The sequence below is a fragment of the Budorcas taxicolor genome, chromosome 6, assembly GCF_023091745.1.
Source record: "Budorcas taxicolor isolate Tak-1 chromosome 6, Takin1.1, whole genome shotgun sequence".
In the NCBI taxonomy this organism is placed as follows: domain Eukaryota; kingdom Metazoa; phylum Chordata; class Mammalia; order Artiodactyla; family Bovidae; genus Budorcas; species Budorcas taxicolor.
This window is the reverse complement of record NC_068915.1, coordinates 29,955,405-29,975,365: the sequence shown is the minus strand read 5'-3', so window position 1 is coordinate 29,975,365 and position 19,961 is coordinate 29,955,405. Positions and strand designations below refer to the sequence as shown.

Below are 19,961 nucleotides of genomic sequence, written 5' to 3'. Positions count from 1 at the left end.
AAGGAGGAGTGGTTCTATCAGGAATTTGGGAAGAGTGTAGAGGCTTGGCAGAAATGTGTGAAATCTCAAGAGCCAAGGAGAGATACAGAAAAGGACTGCACAGAAGCAGGAGAGCTATAGCTTAGGGCAGATGTCTTGAGGGTATAATATACTCAATCAGAAATTTATAATTTTTTTTAGAGAAACTCAATGGGCTGGAAGCAGAACTGGAGGGCTTGTTCCGTGGAGGTCATCTGTAGCCATGGAAATTAGAAAAACCTGCAGCAGCTTTAGATGGTAAATAATTTCTGAGTGGAAGTGAGCTCCCTGGAGATATAGGTAAGAGCAGATGAATGTTTGCAGAGCAGGAGACCAGGGAAGGTTGAGGCAGGTCTTTCTTCAAGACAGAGAGCAGCTTACATGCACCTTGTGGAAGAGAGATGCAAGGTCGGATGCTTTCGCTGGTGGCGATCTTGGCTGGTGGAGACTGCAGTTCCTACTGTGGATGAGGAGAATCTACACTGGAGGGTAGGCAGTGCAGAACGATGGGAATGTTAGTCGAGTACAGCTGGGCAAAGGAACTATGAATATGAGATGCCTTTGAATTTAAGAGGAAGAGGAAATAAAAGGAGTGGAAAGAAAGAGCACGAGGCAGGTACTGCTAGGATGGAAATCTGTACTGAGGAACTGACCTGGGTAATGAATCACGGAGTAACAGAATAAAGAATAATAAACAGAAAAGCCAGCCCAGGAGTAGATCAGTGCCCCAGAATTAGTCAGTGCTATGAGAAGTACTGAAACTTTTCCTCTTGGTTAGCTAGGGGTGTGGTCCTTACTGTAGAGACTGCGGGAGACACATATTAGTTGGGAGATCCAGTTCCAGGTAATGTGAGCAGGTGAAGGTATGGGTGAGAAATTAATTTGAGGATATAGGAAAGTCTGCCTTCAGTAGAATTAAAGTGCCTGAAAGACCTCGGAAATTGTTTAGAACAGTAGTTTATAACCTCAGTTGCACAGTATAATAACACAGGCAGTGCTCAAACAAACAAAAACCAAACCCAGTATCTACACGGATCAGATCAGAACCTTTGGGCTGGAACCCTGAAACAAGTCCTTTTTTTAAAAGCCTCCCAACTGACTCCTACGTGTGCTGGATAGAGAACTACTATTAGGATTCGGGATGAACATGGGTGAGGAGTAGGGTGGATCTCAAGGAGGAGGTATTTGGAGGGGTGACACAAAAGACGGTATTTGCAGATAACAGCAATGAGAGGATCAGGGAGACGGGAGGGAGGCTGGAGGGGAACATGGGCAGGCAATGTGCCAAGAAGGCAGAATTTTGGTAATGAAGGGCATGTGTAAGTTAATGGGCCCCAAAGTTCCACTTCGAGTGTGGGCATAAGGCAGTTTTGGCAGGACGGAGCTAACACTCTCTTTGGTGTGCTGGGTTACCTATAACTAGGATTTTGGTATTTCTGCATTGTTTAAAGTCCATGAGGTGCACGAAAGCCTTATTCATTATTTATGTTTCTTTCAGGCTAAGTGCTGGATCCCCTGATGCTGAGAATTTATAAACATCTATTTGGAAAGCACTGACCATAATATAAACTGCTCTTGGGTTGTTTTTACATCTTAAACCTGTTTGTCAGTCTCTGTTGGTGTTGACCATTTGCATCTCTTCTCACTAATTATCATAATAGAAATTATTTTATGAGATCTAACTTTTTTTTGGCAAGGATTTGTGTATGTCTGTTGAGAAAAAAGGTCAAGAGTGCCCATGTATGAAAATTACTTGTATGAATATAAAATGTGTGTATCAGATATTTCAGATATGATGTAGATCTTCTATGGATGCTTTGTGCAATGCTTTTTCTTTAAATTACTAAAAAAATGTTGCCTTAATCAGACCCTGTGGATTGCCTACAAACACAGTTTTTCCTAAGAAGGATTTATGTCTAGGATGATTTCTATCCTGACTGCGCCTTGGAAGTATCACATTTACAAAGAATATAAAAGAAATAACCTCAAGCTTTTACACAAGAGCTGTGTGTTCATATCATTTAACATCAGGTACTCCTACACGCTAAACCATCAAAAACTTATCCAGGGACCAACTGTGGTTCAGTCTCCTCATGGACATAACCTGCAACACTCAGTTTTCGTGACCCAGAAGTACTCTCTGGATGGAAATTCCAGAAGGAAATACCCTGAATTTCAGAAAAAACATCTCTTCTCTGGGCTTCCCAGATGCATCTTTGTCCCACTTCTCCACTTCCTCCTCTGGGTGTTCCTCCTCAGGTAGCTCCTCTGTTGGCTGCCCCACGTCTCCCTTGCAATGGCAGGGCTCCCCCAGCCCCTGTGCTCTAGGCTGTGGCTCTCCAAGCAGCCCACTTGAGAAGTAGAGTCCAGACGGCCACCAGCTGCCCAGGCATGAAGCCTGCTATTTCCAGCTATAGCTGTGTGACCTAGAGCAACTTCCTGAACCTTTCTATGCCTTGGAGTGCATAGCTGTAAAATAGGGACACTGGGGTCCCACAGGTTGTTGTGAAGATTCAGTGGGTAAATAAAAAATATGTAGGGACTTCCCTGGTGGTCCACTGCCTAAGGCTCTGCGCTCCCAGTGCAGGGGCCCTGGTTCCATCCCTGGTCAGGGAACTAGATCCCACATGCCACAACTAAGGCTTCCATGCAGCAACTAAAGACTCTGCATGCTGCAACTAGATCTGGCAGAGCCAAAAAAATAAGAAGCTATAAGAAAAGATACTTAGAATCTTGTGCAGCACATTGGAAATTCTCAGTAATGTTTCTTATCTTTATTTTCTCTCTCTACTCTCCCTTGATATTCTTCCCAATCATTATGGATGACAAATATCAGTGCTGTATGGTTGGTTCCTCAAATTCTCAGGATCTGCTCTTGGCTGGGAGAGTCACATCTATATTTCTAACTGTTCATTGGGCATCTTGGTCCTGGTGTCTAATCCATGCTCTAATTCAATACACCCAAGGCAAAGTCACCATATCATGACTCCAGAGCTACCCACCCCTGACTCTGCTACTATTACTTAGAGGCAGACCTGACCTTCTGCTCCACCCATTCAGGGTTCCTAGTCTCCAGGGACGGCAAGAGTTACTTATTAGGACCTTTCCTACCTGTTTCCCTTCTTCTCACTCCTCTGTCTTCACCCCAGCTCTATCACACTTTTCTTAACTTGACTCTGTCTTTCCACTGATGTCAGACTAGTATTTCTAATATATATTTACTGTCATGTCTATCTTCTATTTACATCTCTCCAGTGATTCTTCATTAACTAAAGAAATGGAATCTCCATGCCTCTCTCTGATCCTCAAGGTCCCTCTGAACAAGACGCCTAACTATCAGTTTAGGCTTTCTGGAAATGAGACGCTGTGTAAAGTTTGTATTTCCTGTTCCCTCTGCTTCTTCATAAGAATATTCTGCTTTGTTGACTATGCCAAAGCCTTTGACTGTGTGGATCACAATCAACTGTGGAAAATCCTGAAAGAGATGGGAATACCAGACCACCTGACCTGCCTCTTGAGAAACCTATATACAGCTCAGGAAGCAACAGTTAGAACTGGACATGGAACAAAAGACTGGTTCCAAATAGGAAAAGGAGTACGTCAAGGCTATATATTGTCACCCTGCTTATTTAACTTTTATGCAGAATATATCATGAGAAACGCTGGGCTGGAAGAAGCACATGCTGGAATCAAGACTGCCGGGAAAAATATCAATAACCTCAGATATGCAGATGACACAACCCTTATGGCAGAAAGTGAAGAGGAACTAAAAAGCCTCTTGCTGAAAGTGAAAGAGGAGAGTGAAAAAGTTGGCTTAAAGCTCAACATTCAGAAAACGAAGATCATGGCATCTGGTGCCATCACTTCATGGGAAATAGATGGGGAAACAGTGGAAACAGTGGCTGACTTTATTTTTGGGGGCTCCAAAATCACTGCAGATGGTGACTGCAGCCATGAAATTAAAAGATGCTTACTCCTTGGAAGGAACATTATGACCAACCTAGAGAGCATATTAAAAAGCAGAGACATTACTTTGCCAACAAAGGTCCATCTAGTCAAGGCTATGGTTTTTCCAGTGGTCATGTATGGATGTGAGAGTTGGACAGTGAAGAAAGCTGAGCACCAAAGAATTGATGCTTTTGAACTGTGGTGTTGGAGAAGATTCTTGCGAGTCCCTTGGACTGCAAGGAGATCCAACCAGTCCATTCTAAAGGAGATCAGTCCTGGGAGTTCATTGGAAGGACTGATGCTAAAGCTGAAACTCCAATAGTTTGGCCACCTCACGTGAAGACTTGACTCATTGTAAAAGACTCTGATGCTGAGAGGGATTGGGGGCAGGAGGAGAAGCAGACGACAGAGGATGAGATGGCTGGATGGCATCACCGACTCGATGGACATGAGTTTGGGTAAACTCCGGGAGTTGGTGATGGACAGGGAGGCCTGGCGTGCTGAGATTCATGGGTCCCAAAGAGTCGGACACGACTGAGCAATTGTATTGAACTGTTTCTTCATGCTGTTCCCTTCACCCAGAATCTCAAGTTTCCTCCCCATTATTGATGGTCAAATCCTAGCTTCCTTTAGGGCCAATCTCAACTGTTAGCTCCTTTTGAGATTTCCTCAAAACAATATGATGCCTCCTTCTCCTGAATTCCCATAAAACTTTGCATTCACCTATGACATGTATCACTCTCTGACTTCCCTCCAAGGCCTTGGCATACTTTTTTTCTGTCTCCTTCTAGATCATAGTGTCTTCGGAGGCACTCACTATATGCTTTAAAGCTTCAAATGGGAGAAAATGAATGGCAGTAATAGCACCAGGAATTAAGCCCATTTATTCTGTAAAGCAGAAGCCTGTTGTCAAATGCTAACCCTCTCCCACACAGTCCTCATAAAAAGCATGCGAAAGCATATAGTGAAGTAGCACACAAGAGGAACATAGAGTGTGCGCAATTACGCCAGCTCCTTTTGTAGGGAGAACACAGCTGAGATAAGCATGGAAGCAGGTTATTTACCATCCACGTGTCTCATTGCCAAATTCTTCCACTTCTAAATTTTTCATTAAAAGAAATCAAGGAAGGTAAACAAAAGTAGCCCTTGGGAGGTGTCAGCAGAATGGAAACGGCGTATTTACCAGCAGGGCCTCAGATGAAACGTCTAATTTGTTCTTGTAACTGCATCTCTGGGCGCCAAACACTTGTGTTCAGGCACTTGGTGCATGGACACACACACCCTGTCTCTAGGTGTGAAGTGCGCGGACCAGGCTGGAGCCACCTACCTTCAGGGCATCCTGCGTGTCATCCAGGCAGTACACTCGGAGGCTGTACTCCAGCGACGAGCAGCAGAGTGGCCCGAAGATGGCCAGCTTCAGGCGCTTTGCGGCTGCTTTGGTGGTGGACTGCCCGACCAGGGCGTAGGTGCCGAGGTTCTCGGAGAGGAGGTGGCAGGCCTCCGCATCCAGCTGAATGTAGCACGGGGTGGTGAAGTTCTCCTCGCCAACCACCACCACGTCCTGTGGGCCAAGAAGGAAGGGGCAGTGGCTGAGCCTCTGATGGCCATGATGGTAGCCAACGGAGGTGCAGAGAGCAGGACCTTTACCCCTGAGTTTTGATTACTCCTTTTCCTGCTCTTTTTCCTTTCCCTGACCTTATTATACTTTTATTTCCATTCTTCATCATTCTCTCCCTGACTTAGTTTGCCTGATAACACGCTTTATTTAGAAAACGTTCATTTAGCCTTTTTTGATCTTTCAAGAATCTACATTCTGGGGTCTACCTAAAATTCCAAAAGAAGTTTATGTTATCCTTTGAACTTCAGTATATTTGAGTTGATTATCTGTTTCTGACCATTTGCTTTAACCTCTAAACTGCTAATTTAATCCAAAAGTACTCTTTTAGTTTGACGTGATTTCAGCATGGTAGTTTTTCCCCTAAAAATCTAGGGGTTTGAAAAGAATTTTTAAAAAATAATTAGGACAATTAAAGAATTATGCAATACCATTCTACTGAGTTCTCCCAAACTCACCTATCAATTACTTTTCCAAAGTGATACACTGCTTTACCTCATAATCTGGCCTTGTGGACTTTGCTAAAAGCACAGTATGCAAGCTCTATGCATTTGGCACACGTTACTTTTCATGTAAGCCTTTAAGCAGTCTAGTCTTTTAGCTTTTTAATATTTAGCAAGAAATAAAAACAAGCGGAGCTGATAACTATATTAACCGGGTTTTGATTTAACCAAATGACTCTGGCCACAGAAATCATCTGAAAGACCAAGCACAGAATCCATAAAACAAGGGTTACAATTCCATGGCAGAGAGGTAACAGGACTGTGTGAAGCAGACAGGGCAGAAGACGATAGGGAACGGCAGAGACTGCGGTGAAGCAGAGCGCAAGCCAGTCTAAAGGGCTCAGCGGCTAAAGAGGGTTTAGCCACCGCAGCCATGCAGGAATGGGCTTGCAGTACTTTGACTGTAAGCATTTTTGCTGTAGGCAGTTTTGCCTCATAATTAATGGCTGGTAAAGCCATTTTGCCATAAAAGGTGGAATAGTAAAAAATAAAAGAGACACTAACAAAAATAATAAAACATGAAAACATGAATAACAAAAAGACTTTATTTTGAAATAAAAAATATTTTAAAACATTTGAAATGTGTGGGGATTCATGACAATACAGTACAAACAACCTGTTTTTACTTTGAGGGTTATATATGTGCCCTTATCTTCAATATCCATTCCTAGTATTATACATATTTTTGCTTGTTCGTTCATGCATCTCCTTATTTGGCATTGGACTTTTCTTTTGCAAAAATTTTTTCCTAATTAAGAGAAGTATGTTTCCAAATACTAGGATGCATATTTATAATTGAGCCTTATATTATGTTGTAAACGTCTCTACACCGTTGCTTGTTCTTGGTTTACATTCTCACATGTCCCATGACAGATGTTCCAAAATTCTATGAGAAAAGTGGGCTCAACTCTGTGCCTTCTCAGCCTGTGGCCTCTTTCAGATTTATGGAAATTAAAAATGTGAGTACGTGTCAGTGGAGAGATGAAACCAAGCTGTCAACTTTGGTTTGAGGTTGACCAAAGAGGTGATCAAACTGTCACACCACACTGTCCACCAGTTATTTTATCTTTTACACCAAAATTGTCTTATGACCAACTAGTTATGTGGCAAAAATGCTTGTGGAAATAAAGATGTCGATGCCAAAGGTGCTTACAGTAAAAGTACCAGGTACAGCAGGAGTTCAGGGTTAGGGAGGACGCAGCCTTTAATTTTTCAAGAGAAGTTGGAAATTCAGATTTTGTTTTTTTCGGAATTGTCCAACTTTTAATTCATTCACATTTAAAAGAGAATTTCATGGGGGAGAAATGAAATCATGTGAGGGCACAACTCAGGCTCTACATTAGGCTACTTAATCTCCGCAGAGGCAGCAACCAGGTTACTTTGCTTCCTACCGTATCTAATGCCTGGCTCATGGTGAGCAAATGGTAATTTATCAAAAACACGAACAAACGTTTCATCATAAATTGAGTCCCCAGGGCTTTTCACAGCTTTGAAAGTTGCCACCTCAGATGGCTATTTATTAGTTAGCCCTTGCAACATCATCTGAGCTACAGCATGGCCTGTGTTTTAATAACATTCATGAAATCATTTCTTCAGCTGAACCCATACCTAAAATGAAGCTCTAACTGAACTAAAAAGGAGAGAGAGGTATTCAGCACCTCTAGGCTTATTTCAGCTCCAAAAGGACACCTGGAAAGAAGCTGCTTTCTCCAGCAGGGCAAGGACAAGGCTTGAGTGTCATTTCCTGATGGCATGTTACAGAAAGCCTCCTAGAAGAAATGGCAGAGGATGAAGATGCTCCCTGTTCCCGTCACAAATATCATTACAGTGTTTTCATAAGGATTTCCCTCTTCTACTCTTCCTAACTCTTTCTTTTCTCCTCTTGTTATTATTGTTATTGCTATTATTACTCAAATCCAGAAATATGGTATTATGGTAATAGGTGGAGAATCATGCCAACAAAGTAGGATCCCTTGAGATTAAGACTTTTATGTTTCTGAGATTAATCTTTTAAACTCAAATGGAACTGAAGTTAGACCTGGTCAAGTCCAGTCTTAACATTAAGTATAGCCCCAGACTTTAATCCAGGTCCTCTTGCAAGGAGCGATGCTCAAGTTACCAAGGTGAGAGTACATCCATAGAGAGGACATTCCAGATAATCCCAGGGACACCCTGCTATGCTTCTATCTCTACTCTTATTTTTTCCTAAAATAGTAGGAGTTGAGCCTTAATGTTATTTTTTTCCTGTAATTTTCTTTCCCAAAAGAAAAATATTGTAAGTAATCACAAATACATACAACACGTGTCGTGTACTGTGCTTAGCTGCTCAGTCATGTCCAGCTCTTTGCAACCTTATGGACTGTAGCCCACCAGGCTCCTCTGTCCATGGGGATTCTCCCATGGCAAGAATACTGGACAGTGGGTTGCCATGGCCTCCTCCAGAGGATCTTCCCAACTTAGGGGCTGAGCCAAGACGCTCCGCATTGCAGGTGGATTCTTTACCATCTGAGCCACCAGGGAAGCCCACAAACAACATGCATATTGGATAATTCTCTTGTAAAGACTACACAAATCACTATTTTAAAGATACTAGGTATAAAATCTTCATGGTAAATATAACAAATCCTTTTGCACTTAATTTCAGGTTTAACTGCAGGGTTCTGACGGAAAGAGCAGGATCTGTTTAAGGCGCTGCCCTTAAGAAGTTCCAATGGCTGCAGCTACAGACAGCCAAGGTGCTACACATAGTCTTCATTGTATGGGAGCTTAGGATACACACTTCCTGCTTTCCCAGGTTAAATTCAGACCTATTTCCAGGACTTGCTGGCAAGTAAGTCCTAACATTTTCTGACCCAGGTGCAATGTTTCTCTACCTGACAATTAAAACACACACACACTAACACACACTCACACTGACACACACTCACACTGACACACACACTCTTCCCTGGTGACTCAGATGGTAACAAATCTGCCTGCAATGTGGCAGACCCAGCTTTAATCCGGTTGGGAAGATCTCCTGGAGAAGTGAATGGCTACCCACTCCAGTATACTTGCCTGGACAATTCCAGGCTGGACAATTCCATGGACAGAGGGGTCTGGTCAGCTACAGTCTCTGGGATCACAAACAGTCAGACACAACTGAGTGACTAACACTTTCACTTTCATATCTATATATATGTACTACATATATATATATTTCCCTTCCCAAGATAGTATGTATATTCAAAAGGGACTTATGTAAGACTCTTTAAGTGCACTTTCCCTATGAGTTAGCTAATGACTGGCCATCATTTTCTTTGTGCTTACCAGTCAGTAGATAAAGCACTCAGGAGCCAGTGTCTGTCTGTCTGTCTCCCCATCTCCCCTTCCCTCTCTCTTTCCCTTCCTCTCTCTCTCATTTTGAGTATAAGCTAAAATTCCACCCATGTTTTGCTTTAAAAATAAAAGCCTTCCCATGATCGCCTGTGCTTATCCGCATGAACTGCACCTTTATCCCCACAGAGGCTCACCTCCCACTGTCCCTGCGCTGCCTGGTTCTTGAGCTGTATCTTCCAGTCCTCGGTGCTGGGATCTGCACAGTGATGCATAGTGAGGATGACGGGGCGGGTCAGCAGGGCTCCTGGAGGCCCACAGCTCACCACAGGGGTCAAGAGAGTCTGACAGTCCTCCATGGGCGGCCTGGGAGGGGAGCAGAGATCGCATGGTGACAGTTCTCTAGTATTTAGGTACTATGTACTCACTGAGATTTCAGATCTCCAGTTGCACAAATAGTTTCTTCTTGGAGGTTTTACTATTGGAGGGTGGATGGTGGGTTGAGGCAGAATTAAGTAGGAAGACACGCATTTCATACCAAGACTTTGATCTTGTAAGACTTGAGGTCTTTCTGATAATAGTGACTCTGCCTGCATCTCTTTGATCCTTTCCTTCAGACACAGGTCTGCCTTTGGTAATTTCCTCTAAATTCATGTACAGATACTTTCAGGGTGCAATGAGATGGAACAGAGTCCTTATGAAGTTACATAAGCATTTTTTTCTGATAATACCTGCCAGTGGTTTCATAGAGTTTTAGATACTTTTGTGTTTTTATGACCTAACTTGAAAAACACTTCAAAAAAATCACTTTAGAATAAGGATACCCTAGAGCTAAACTTCCCCCAAATGACTTTCAGAAATAATTCAGGCTAGTATACCAGATTCATTTTTTAAAATATGACCAAGGAATAACAAAGAACTGTATTTCTATAGCAATTTAAATGGATTTTCTCTACATGCATACTTCATACATGGTGGCTCAGTGGTATAGAATCCGCCTGTGATGCAGAAGACCCGGGTTCGATCCCTGGATCAGGAAGATCCCCTGGAGAAGGAAATGGCAACCCATTCCAGAATTCTTTCCTGGATAATCCCATAGACAAAGAAGCCTGGCAGACTACAGTCCATGGGATTGCAAAGAGAAGGACACAACTGAGCCACTGAACAACAATAATAATTCATACTCTGAGAATTTGGGTGGAAATGAACTTCAAAGATCCAAATTCTTTATTTTAATTCTATGTTTCTTTTTTTCTTTTTAAATTGCCTTATTCTTTCCCTAATAAGACTGTAATTAACAGGTAGTGAATAAATTAACTCAAGTTGTCAGTTGGTTGGTATGTGAGGACAGAGCTCCAAGGTGTTGAGTGGACTGCCCAAGCCTCACAACTAACAAGGGCTCGTGCTAAAACCAATGCCTTTGCTAAAACGACACTCAAAACTATGCTGTCAGAATAGCTTGACTTAAGAAATCCTGGGCTCATAGAATTTTAGAGGAGTAAGGACCCTCAGGGTCAACAAGCACAGAGCTTCTCTAACAGCATGGTGACATTTGGTTGGTAGTGAGGGGTCACCTCACCTATTCTCAACTCAAATTTACAAAAAATTCTTACTTGGAGTGAATACAATGTGCCTTCCTGACACATCTCTCCACATATTCTTGACCTGCTTTCTCTCCACTTTGACATTAAAGAGCCTCTCAAGCATTTAGAGATTTTTATATCTCTAAAAATCTTCCAGACCAAACTTCCTCGATTTTTGCAACTTCAGCTAGAAAAGCATGGTTTCCATATCTCTCTCCATAATTCCATCTTTCTTTTCAGAGAGATGTCTGTCAGCTGCACTGTCCTCACTAGAGTGAGGCATCGTGAAATGAATGGAAGACCATCTCTCCTTGGTGTCCACGCAAGAGTGGTTCCAAGGACTCCCCTGCAGACACCAAAATCCCTGGATGTTCAAGTTCCTTACATAAAAGGGCACAGTATTATATTACATGGCATATAACCATTATATAGAAATTATATAACTACTACAAAATTTCTTTAACCATTTATAACCAAAATTATATAACAATTACATAAAATGATACATAACCTATGCACACCCTCTCACATACTTTAAATCATCTCTAGATTGTTTATCATACCTAATACAATGTAAATATTATGTAAATAGTTACCAGTGTACTGAAAATTCAAGTTTTCCTTTTTGGAACTTCCTGGAAAAAATGTCCCCCCCCCCAAATATTATTGATCCAAAGTTGGCTGAATCTGTAGATACAGAACTCATGGACAGAGGGCTGACTGTACTTAAATGTACAGTATAGCAGACTACTGCTTTCTTTGTTTTGGAATGACAGTGGAGCCTGCTGGGCTACAGTCTATGGGGTCGCAAGAGTCAGACATGACTTGGAGACAAACTACCATCACCATGTAGCTATATTAATGCCTCACAAAATTGTTGCTTTAGATTATTCTCAATCAATTATTTATAAATATTATTTAGCAGACTTGAGTTAGATGGGAAGAGAGAGATAATATGGTTAAGCATGTCCTTCATAAAAGGAGGCAATGACACCCTAAGAAGGTTAAGTAATTTGTTAAAGCTGACCACTCTGTGTACTCTTAACATGAAAGGCTCTTAGGCTGTCTGTGGTTATAGCAATGGCTTCTAAACCTATACAGAGAAATTTATATTTAGCCATCTAATTTTACTTTAATTGTTTTAGGAAATTTTTCAGGTCATCTATTTCTTAATGCTATGTTTTTCCTCCATATATTGGCTACCTCTTCTCGTCTTTTATCTTCCATAAATTTGATATAACTGCCATTTATGTTCTCATTCCAGTCATTGATAACATTGTAATATAAAAACAGGGCAAAGACAGAGACCTTTTCAAGGACACTACTTGAAACCTCTCTCTAGTCTGACATCAATACTTTGAGTTACTTAGTTCAGTCAAATATAAACCCATTAAAAATGTACACTGTCCAGTTCATATCTATTTCATTCACATGGATATTACAAGGGTCATATCAAATTTCTTTACAAATTGCATCAGCCACTTGAACTGGAATTTCCTCTAGTCTTCATCTATGGTTAATATATTCAATACTATGTAACCTAGAAGTTAGCTTTTATCTGTGGCTTACCCTCACTTAACACTCAGTGAATGATAGTAGCCACTATTATTTCTTTTTAATGCTGTTGGAAGACTACTCTCCCTGAATCTCTCATGTTTCTGCATGGTCCCAGTTGTCTTTTCAAGACAACTGTGTAGCAATCACCTTTGACGATACAGTGCTTACCTTTGAAGCAAACGGTAGACATGTCCACTTCCCATTATAAAACACTCAGGCTCCCTAAACACAATAGTGTATTCCTGGAATGGAGCCACTGAATGTATAGATGTCGTCTGTCTTTACATCACCCTTTCAGAACTGAGGCTTGGGAAACTGGCGCAAAAATGGTAACACTTTGGATAGTGCTATTACTGTGAGCACTTTGTCTGACTCAGGAGTCTTGTGTCATTTATCAGCATCTACAAAACTGTGGCAGCCACCTTGATGGGTCACAAGTAAGGTCAAATTTTAGACATTCCTAAGTTCTTAGTGATTATTATCATCAGGTCTAAGAACTCAGTTAAAACTTAACATATTTCCCCTTAACAAAACTTGGCTGTTTGTGCTTCCGATTTTAAAATTTCACTAAAATCTCTCAACTTATGGCTTTCCTTTCCTCCTATTTAGAAAAAAAAATAGTTAAAAGTTATCTCTTTTTAGCCTTTTAATATCATCTCCATTCTCACTGAATAACAATAAAGTTTGATTAAATCTAAAGTTATCAGAGTACTTGGAAATATACTTATATTTGGAATTACAAGATAGGTGGCAGCTTGAGAACTCATTACTGTCCCCTTTAGTTTTCATTTCCTCTGAACCCACTCTGTCCTCCTTTGTTCCAGTCTGAAATTCATTCTCTTAGGATGTGAGTGACGTCTTGCTTTCACTGTGCCATAGTTGATATTATGCTTATATTCCCTAAGCAGTAATCACATTGTTATTTAATTCTACTTTTCTTACTGGGGGGGGAAAAAAAGGTCATGGCTGCATTTTCCTGAGCACTATGCTTACCTTTAGTTACAAGTATACCTTGAGAATGCACATTAAACTTTTAAGGAAGGAGACTAAAGTGAAATCCATTTCAAGTGGTCCCTGCAGTAGAGTTGGGGATTGGAAACAGCTGTCTCTCAGTCTGCTGTTAGCAGCCAGTGCTTGAGGAGGAGGTGGAGGCGGAGGAGGAGGAGGGGTTCTTCTCATCGCTGAGTTGGAACAGAAGGGAGACCACTGCCTGCTGGGCTGGGGCGCTGTCAGACCTGCACTCCCCTGGCATGCAATATTGATGGGCACCATTCTTGGAGGAGGGATAGCAAGGGAAGGAAGGGGCAGTAGGTGTCAAAAGAATTTATTAACCCAGTGAGATGCAAGAATGTAATGAATAGGGAAGTGGTGATGTGGAATTCATAACCGGGAATGAAAAACAAAGAAGAAATAATGATAAGAATCTTTGGGGGTTTTCAAGATGAAAGAAATAGCACTGAAATTGGAAACACTTCCAAGCATACATGGAGGAAGCCACTTAGGAAAGGTTAAGATTTAACTGTGTGAAACCAAAGGTCACAGCATTTAAATCCACATTTCCTTTATTTACATAAAGGGAGGATATTAAAATACATAAAATAGTAGAAAATAAATTTTTTAAAATCTGTTTTATGTTTTTGCAGAGAAGGGCTTTACTCTGTTATGTCTCATGTGTGATCTAAGATGTTTAAGCACACTTTCTATAGGTATTAATTGCGGATGATATGGAAATGAACGTAAAGCAAAAATTAGCTACAGAAATAGCACTTAATTAGAAACCCAGTTATTAACAATGATTAAATTTTAAAAACTTTTCAGAGTCCAAGAAGGATCATTTATCATGATAAATACTGGATGGGTTCTGAGCACCCTAGGACAAAACCCTCAGATGGGAATTTTAGATTCCTGTCAGAGTTTATTACCCTTTGCTTGCTGTTACCAGTGAGGAGAACTTGTTTCTACACAGAAGAGTACAATTCACAAAACTCTTATAAAAGCTATTGCATTGGCTGCCCAAGGCACACCTGTAAGGTAGGCAGGATAAGTATTCATAGTACTTTTTCTTTCGCCCAAAGAGGAAACTGAAATCTAAAGAAATTAACACATTTGCCTAAAGCCACAAAGCTAGTCATAGGCAAAACTGGGATCTGAACACAAATCATTGGTTTTCTTTCCCATCAGTGGTGTGTTCTGAGTTGCTTATCCAGATTTAGGACCTTGAGAAATTTCTATGAACTGTTTGCTAGAGCAAGCTGAAAATTGCTTCTTAAAAAAAAAAAATCTTCCTCCCACCTACCTCTGTGTGGAGACGAGACGCCTTCTATGAACACACATCTTTTGTCAGGTCCCTCTGGATGACAGTTCCACCTTAGGCTCAGCTGCCTTTTAAAGCACACGGTTTCATGTATAGCTAACAACTTGAAATATTTGCACTTTAGGTATCTGACAAGGAATATCTAACTCACTTGCTATCAAAAGATCAATTGAGCAAAAGAAAATATTTATGGAAGCCACTCTGAAGGGCGTGCCCCCATTTCCCTAGATAGGCCAAAATCTGTCCCTGGATTAAGCCTGAACAGCTAAGTATTGTGCCCTAGACTGAATTGCTGAATCCTTGAGGAATTATTTTATTGAATTTATAATTGGGTTTTATACTATCTACTCGCATTGAGGGATACCAACAGAAGTAGCCCTGTGAAGCTTATCGCTATTTTTATATTTTAAAAATGTTGCTTGCTGTATGAAAAAAAAAAAAAATGTTATCTTTATGAGGAACCAAAGGAGAAGTAACTGAGCTTCTTCCAGGCATCTTTTTCCCTTCTGGACACATGGATCTTATAACTTACCATGTTTCCCTCTTGAAAGCTTTGAAACAATAAGTTCATGACCTATTAACAAGAAATAGGCTGGGAATTACATCAAATATTTTATATTCTAACTGCCCACCTGACTTTAATCTTTTCTATTCCTATTTTTTCCTTTTGTTTGTTTATCCACTTATTAAAAAAAAAATTTCCTCCCATTGAAAGATTGTTTGCATAAATCACCTTGAATCATTTCTTTAGAAGTAGGACTTCAATAAATAAACACTGTGAAGAACAGTCAGCGAATAAGATTTAAATATACCTGGATTCTACCCCCTGCCCACTCTACCTTCAGTCTCTTTATAGATGTTCCTTCAAACAAGAAATTTAGGACTCTACCTAAAAAAGAGTATCACTGAGTTTCACTGAGAAATAATAACTTCAAGTACTATTTTACAAAGTTCCAAACACCACATTAAAATAAATGAAAACGGTCTGCAATAGGATTACAAACATAATACATTTTGGCCCACTATCCTAACATATTACTTTATTATTTATATTCAGTAAGTATAATGATAGTTTTAAGTGCCCCATCACTAACATGCTAAACTTCTGACTGGGATTTCGTCCTTAAAAAAAAAAAAAAAATCCTAAACGCCACAATGTCCTACAGTGGGCAGATCTGACAAATCCAATACCTTCTTGAATTGTCATTCTCTCTTTACACTTCAATTTTAGTAATACCTCTGTCAATCACAATTACTAAATTGACAGTAATACCACTGTCAATTTAGTAATACCTCCTTTTGAAACTCTTTTTCCTTTGATTTTTTCCTGTTATAATTACAATCATTCATTCTTTCATTAAAAATATTCATTGATGAACAACTATATAGTAAGCTTCTTGCTCGATGCCAACTCTTGCTTATGTGCCTTATCCTTATCCTGCCTTATCCGTTTAGTTTTGCTCCTTCTACCCAAATAAATTATTTATTCTTAAATAAGAATATTTCCAGGATTTCACTGGTAGTCCAGGGTTAATAATGCACATTGCAATGAAAGGGATTCTGGTTGGGGAACTAAGATCCCACATGCCTCGGAGCCACAACTACTGAGCCCTAGCAGTCTGAAGCCTGCACCACAACCAAGAGTCTGTCTGTAGACCACAGTGAAAGATCCTGCATGCCACCAACTAAGACCTGACATAGCCAAATAAATAAATATTAAAATGAATACTTCCCAAAGTTCTTTCCGCAGTCCTCTTTTTTCTGCCTCTGCACTTTTCCCCTGAACAATCCATTCACTGGCGACTGCCCACGTGCATCTCCAGCAAGAGCTGCAAGTCCCCTCTTACACAAACCACATGCAGAGAAATCAGAATTCGTCTTTTCTCTCCTTGAACCAGTTGCTGCTTTCGACCACCTCTTGTTGCTCTCACAATTTTCTCAGTGCCCAGGGCTTGAACCCTAAATATATTCTTTGTGTTCTGCAACTTTTGTCACACTTTTAACCAGCTGTGAAACTTGTCTTGAAATACACTTTTCTTTCCATTCTCCAGACTCAGGCCTGACTGCTTCCCTAGCCCCCTCTCCCACATAGTTTGATCACTGCCATGGGTCGACCAGGGCCCCAGCCTTTGGAGTAGTCTTTCTGTTGCCCCTACTAGTTCATCCTGCACACGGTCACTGTCAATCTTTAAAAACACTGATATTCATGTAGCACTTGGCTGCTTAAAGATCTTCCATGGTTCCCCACCATTTACCAAAAAAAATTTCTATTTACCTTTATTCTTGGAATGTCTAAATTGATTTTTTTTTGGCGTTTTGAGAAAACTCCTAGGCAAGTACACAATATGAAGAAAGCAAAAATTAATGTTCATATCTTCAGATTGTGTTTCAATAAGAAATGACAAAAGGCAAAATTTCAGTCTGAGTCAGACTCATTTTTTAAACTGCTACTGGAAGCAAAGTAAAAAGGTCCATGTTGATGCCGTTAATTGTGGGAAGTGTATCCATGGGGCAGGGCAGGAAGAGGCTTTGCAACCTCTGCAGGGGTGTGTCCCGTAGGAGAAGAGAAATCATGAGCGCAGCCTTGCCGCTCAGATCCCTTTTGGTTGCAGAGAGCCTGTCCTGTGTCTGCAGCTCATTTAGCCTGCTCATCTGCCATCCCCTGCTTTTCTTAGTGCATATTCCGTAATGATAAGGCCCCCTCTTGTCACATTCACTTGCCACATGCAATTAAGTTCACACCTCCCTGTACACAGTTCCCATCACCAGATGACCCACTGGAAGGTATCCAGCTGGAAAAACACCCAGTTTTGGATTCAATAAAGGCAATCAAAGAGAGGAAAGATGGAGCAAACTAATCAGAAATTTCCTACACATGCCTTGAAGTCACATTCATGTCTTCTCTTGTCTCACAGCATTTCCTCTGAAAGAAGTTCTAAGATCATGTGAGCAATAAACAGACACTGTGTCCCAAAAGTCACTGTAGCAAGAGAGCAGAGGCTCTGTTTGTGCACTGGATGCTAAGGAGTGGGGATGGCATGTCAGCAGAAGAGCCTCATGAGGAGATAACCTGGGTATGAATTCTGCTGTCCCTCAGTTGTTAACTCTGAAACCCTGGCTATGAAACCTAATTTCATCTCTAAATGTGGAGCTCATCATAATGCGCAGAAGAATAGTGAGGAATAAATGAAGTGAGGAATACAAGAAATTAAAAGTATGCTGACTCTACGGTAGCTATGTTTTATATTATTACTATACACTAAAACAACATTCTGGTCATTGTGACTTCACAAGAAAATCACATCTAGTTCACAACAAAAATGAGTGGAGAAGACTATCTCCTTTATTTGAGAGAGCTGTCTTCTTGTGTTTGTTCCCTGCTGCATGGTCTCTGGTGTACATTTTCATTTGAGATCCTGAGGATCCTCTAGCTTCACTTTTATAAACAGAACTTCATTGAGGCACACCAAATTTAATAGAGCAATTCCCTCTGCACCCAACTTCAAGTGGCAGGCATAGTAAGAGGTGATTTATAGTTTCCTTTTCTTTAAAGTCAAAGGCAGAAGAACCTAAAGCAGAATTGTCTAGCTTTGTCAATTTCCTGCTTTCTCCCTCCTTCATCCAGAGTGTATAATTATCCTGGTCAGGGTGCTAACTAAATTGCAGGAAGAAAAATCATACAAGGCACCTGAGTGCCCGTGTCTTTCAGCTTCAGCACACCCTGTGGCAGCCTCTTAAGGTTTGATCTTCAGCCATAGATTATGGTGATCACATGGAAAATAACAGACCACAAACACTTTCTCAGAATAAAGCACAAGCCAATACTCATCTCTGTTTAAACCAAACATCCATGTTGGTGAAAGGCCTTCAGGGATGGATATACTTAGTGTTAACCTTGATTCTGGACAAAAGAAAGAAGAAAACTAAAATATAAAGGGATCTCAGTTTGCTAATCTTCATTTCTCCTGCTGCGAAAGCAGGGCACTCTGAGGGACTGTGAATATTACTTTACATTGGGAATGGAAAAATGAATATTTGATGTGCACAAATACAAGACTTTTAGTGATTTTCTGTTGCTCAAATTGAAGGCACATGAATAATGACCATGGATTTTTATTATTTTCTTGGACAGGCTCATGTTTGTGTACGTGAAAGTATATCACCTGAGGAAAACACTGTTCTGGGCCCTACAGGTTATAAATACCAAATCTTTACCCAAGAGCATAATAACAGAGCTTTTTGGCTACTGAAGACAACGACTAGAGAGAGAGGCTTTTCTGAGGATGACAGAGGGGAAGAGAAAAGATAGAATATCTTATGATGACATGACTTAGCGACTGAACAACAACGAATGATAAGCTAGCTCTACATTTGGCATTCGCACTTTGCATCTAGAGCTCAGGGCAGTAGAGCCAATGCCTTTCCCCCTTGGAAAAACAGTGATAATTACATGTAAGGATTGTCATTTCAACAACATCTCTTATTTTAAGATCTCAGTGCACTTCAGAAGCATTCATCAGTCAGGCCTCTAGAGTGCTATTTAACACATGCATTTTATGTGAGAACGAATCAAGAATGACCAGATACAGTTTGTTAGAGGCCAAACTGAAAATTGAATTTAGGACTTTGAAACTCCTTATTTTTACTCAAAATAACTTCATCTTTATGATGATGACATATTCAAAACACTCTTAGATTCAACCTAGTTTTAATCAACCCTAGATCCATTTAGCAAAGCCCAAGCATAGATTTTATAGGTGCTAAATATAAGAAGCAGGTCAATAACACTTAAACACTAGAAGAGTCCCCCAAAGAAGAAGAATAAAATGCTAGGCTGAAGTTGGGATGGCAGGTCAAGGATTAAGGAGTTGTCCAATTCTAAGTGACCTTTAAACCTAAAATGGCTACAGACTATATTCCTGAGCCAGGCCACATGAAGCTAATTTCTCTTTGTATCTCTTGCACAATTTACAGATCACACTTTCAGCCATCTTTTCAGCTAACATGTCCACTTGTCCACTTGGGGGAAAGATCTATGGCCTTCTGCCCATATTCAAGATGTGCAAAAGTGTCTGGAGCTCCAAAGATAAAGAGAAGTAAAAACTGAC

General features: G+C 40.6%; 1 protein-coding gene across 1 annotated transcript in view; it reads right to left on the bottom strand.

Moving 5' to 3' along the window:
- Window positions 1-19,961, bottom strand: part of UNC5C (unc-5 netrin receptor C) — a 424,516-nt gene that overhangs the window by 23,817 nt on the left and 380,738 nt on the right. Inside the window, exons 12-13 of the mRNA XM_052641639.1 lie at window positions 9,597-9,765; window positions 5,294-5,527 (exon numbers count right to left, since the gene is read on the bottom strand). Coding sequence (XP_052497599.1) covers window positions 5,294-5,527; window positions 9,597-9,765 — 403 coding nt within the window. The remainder of the gene's footprint in view (window positions 1-5,293; window positions 5,528-9,596; window positions 9,766-19,961) is intronic.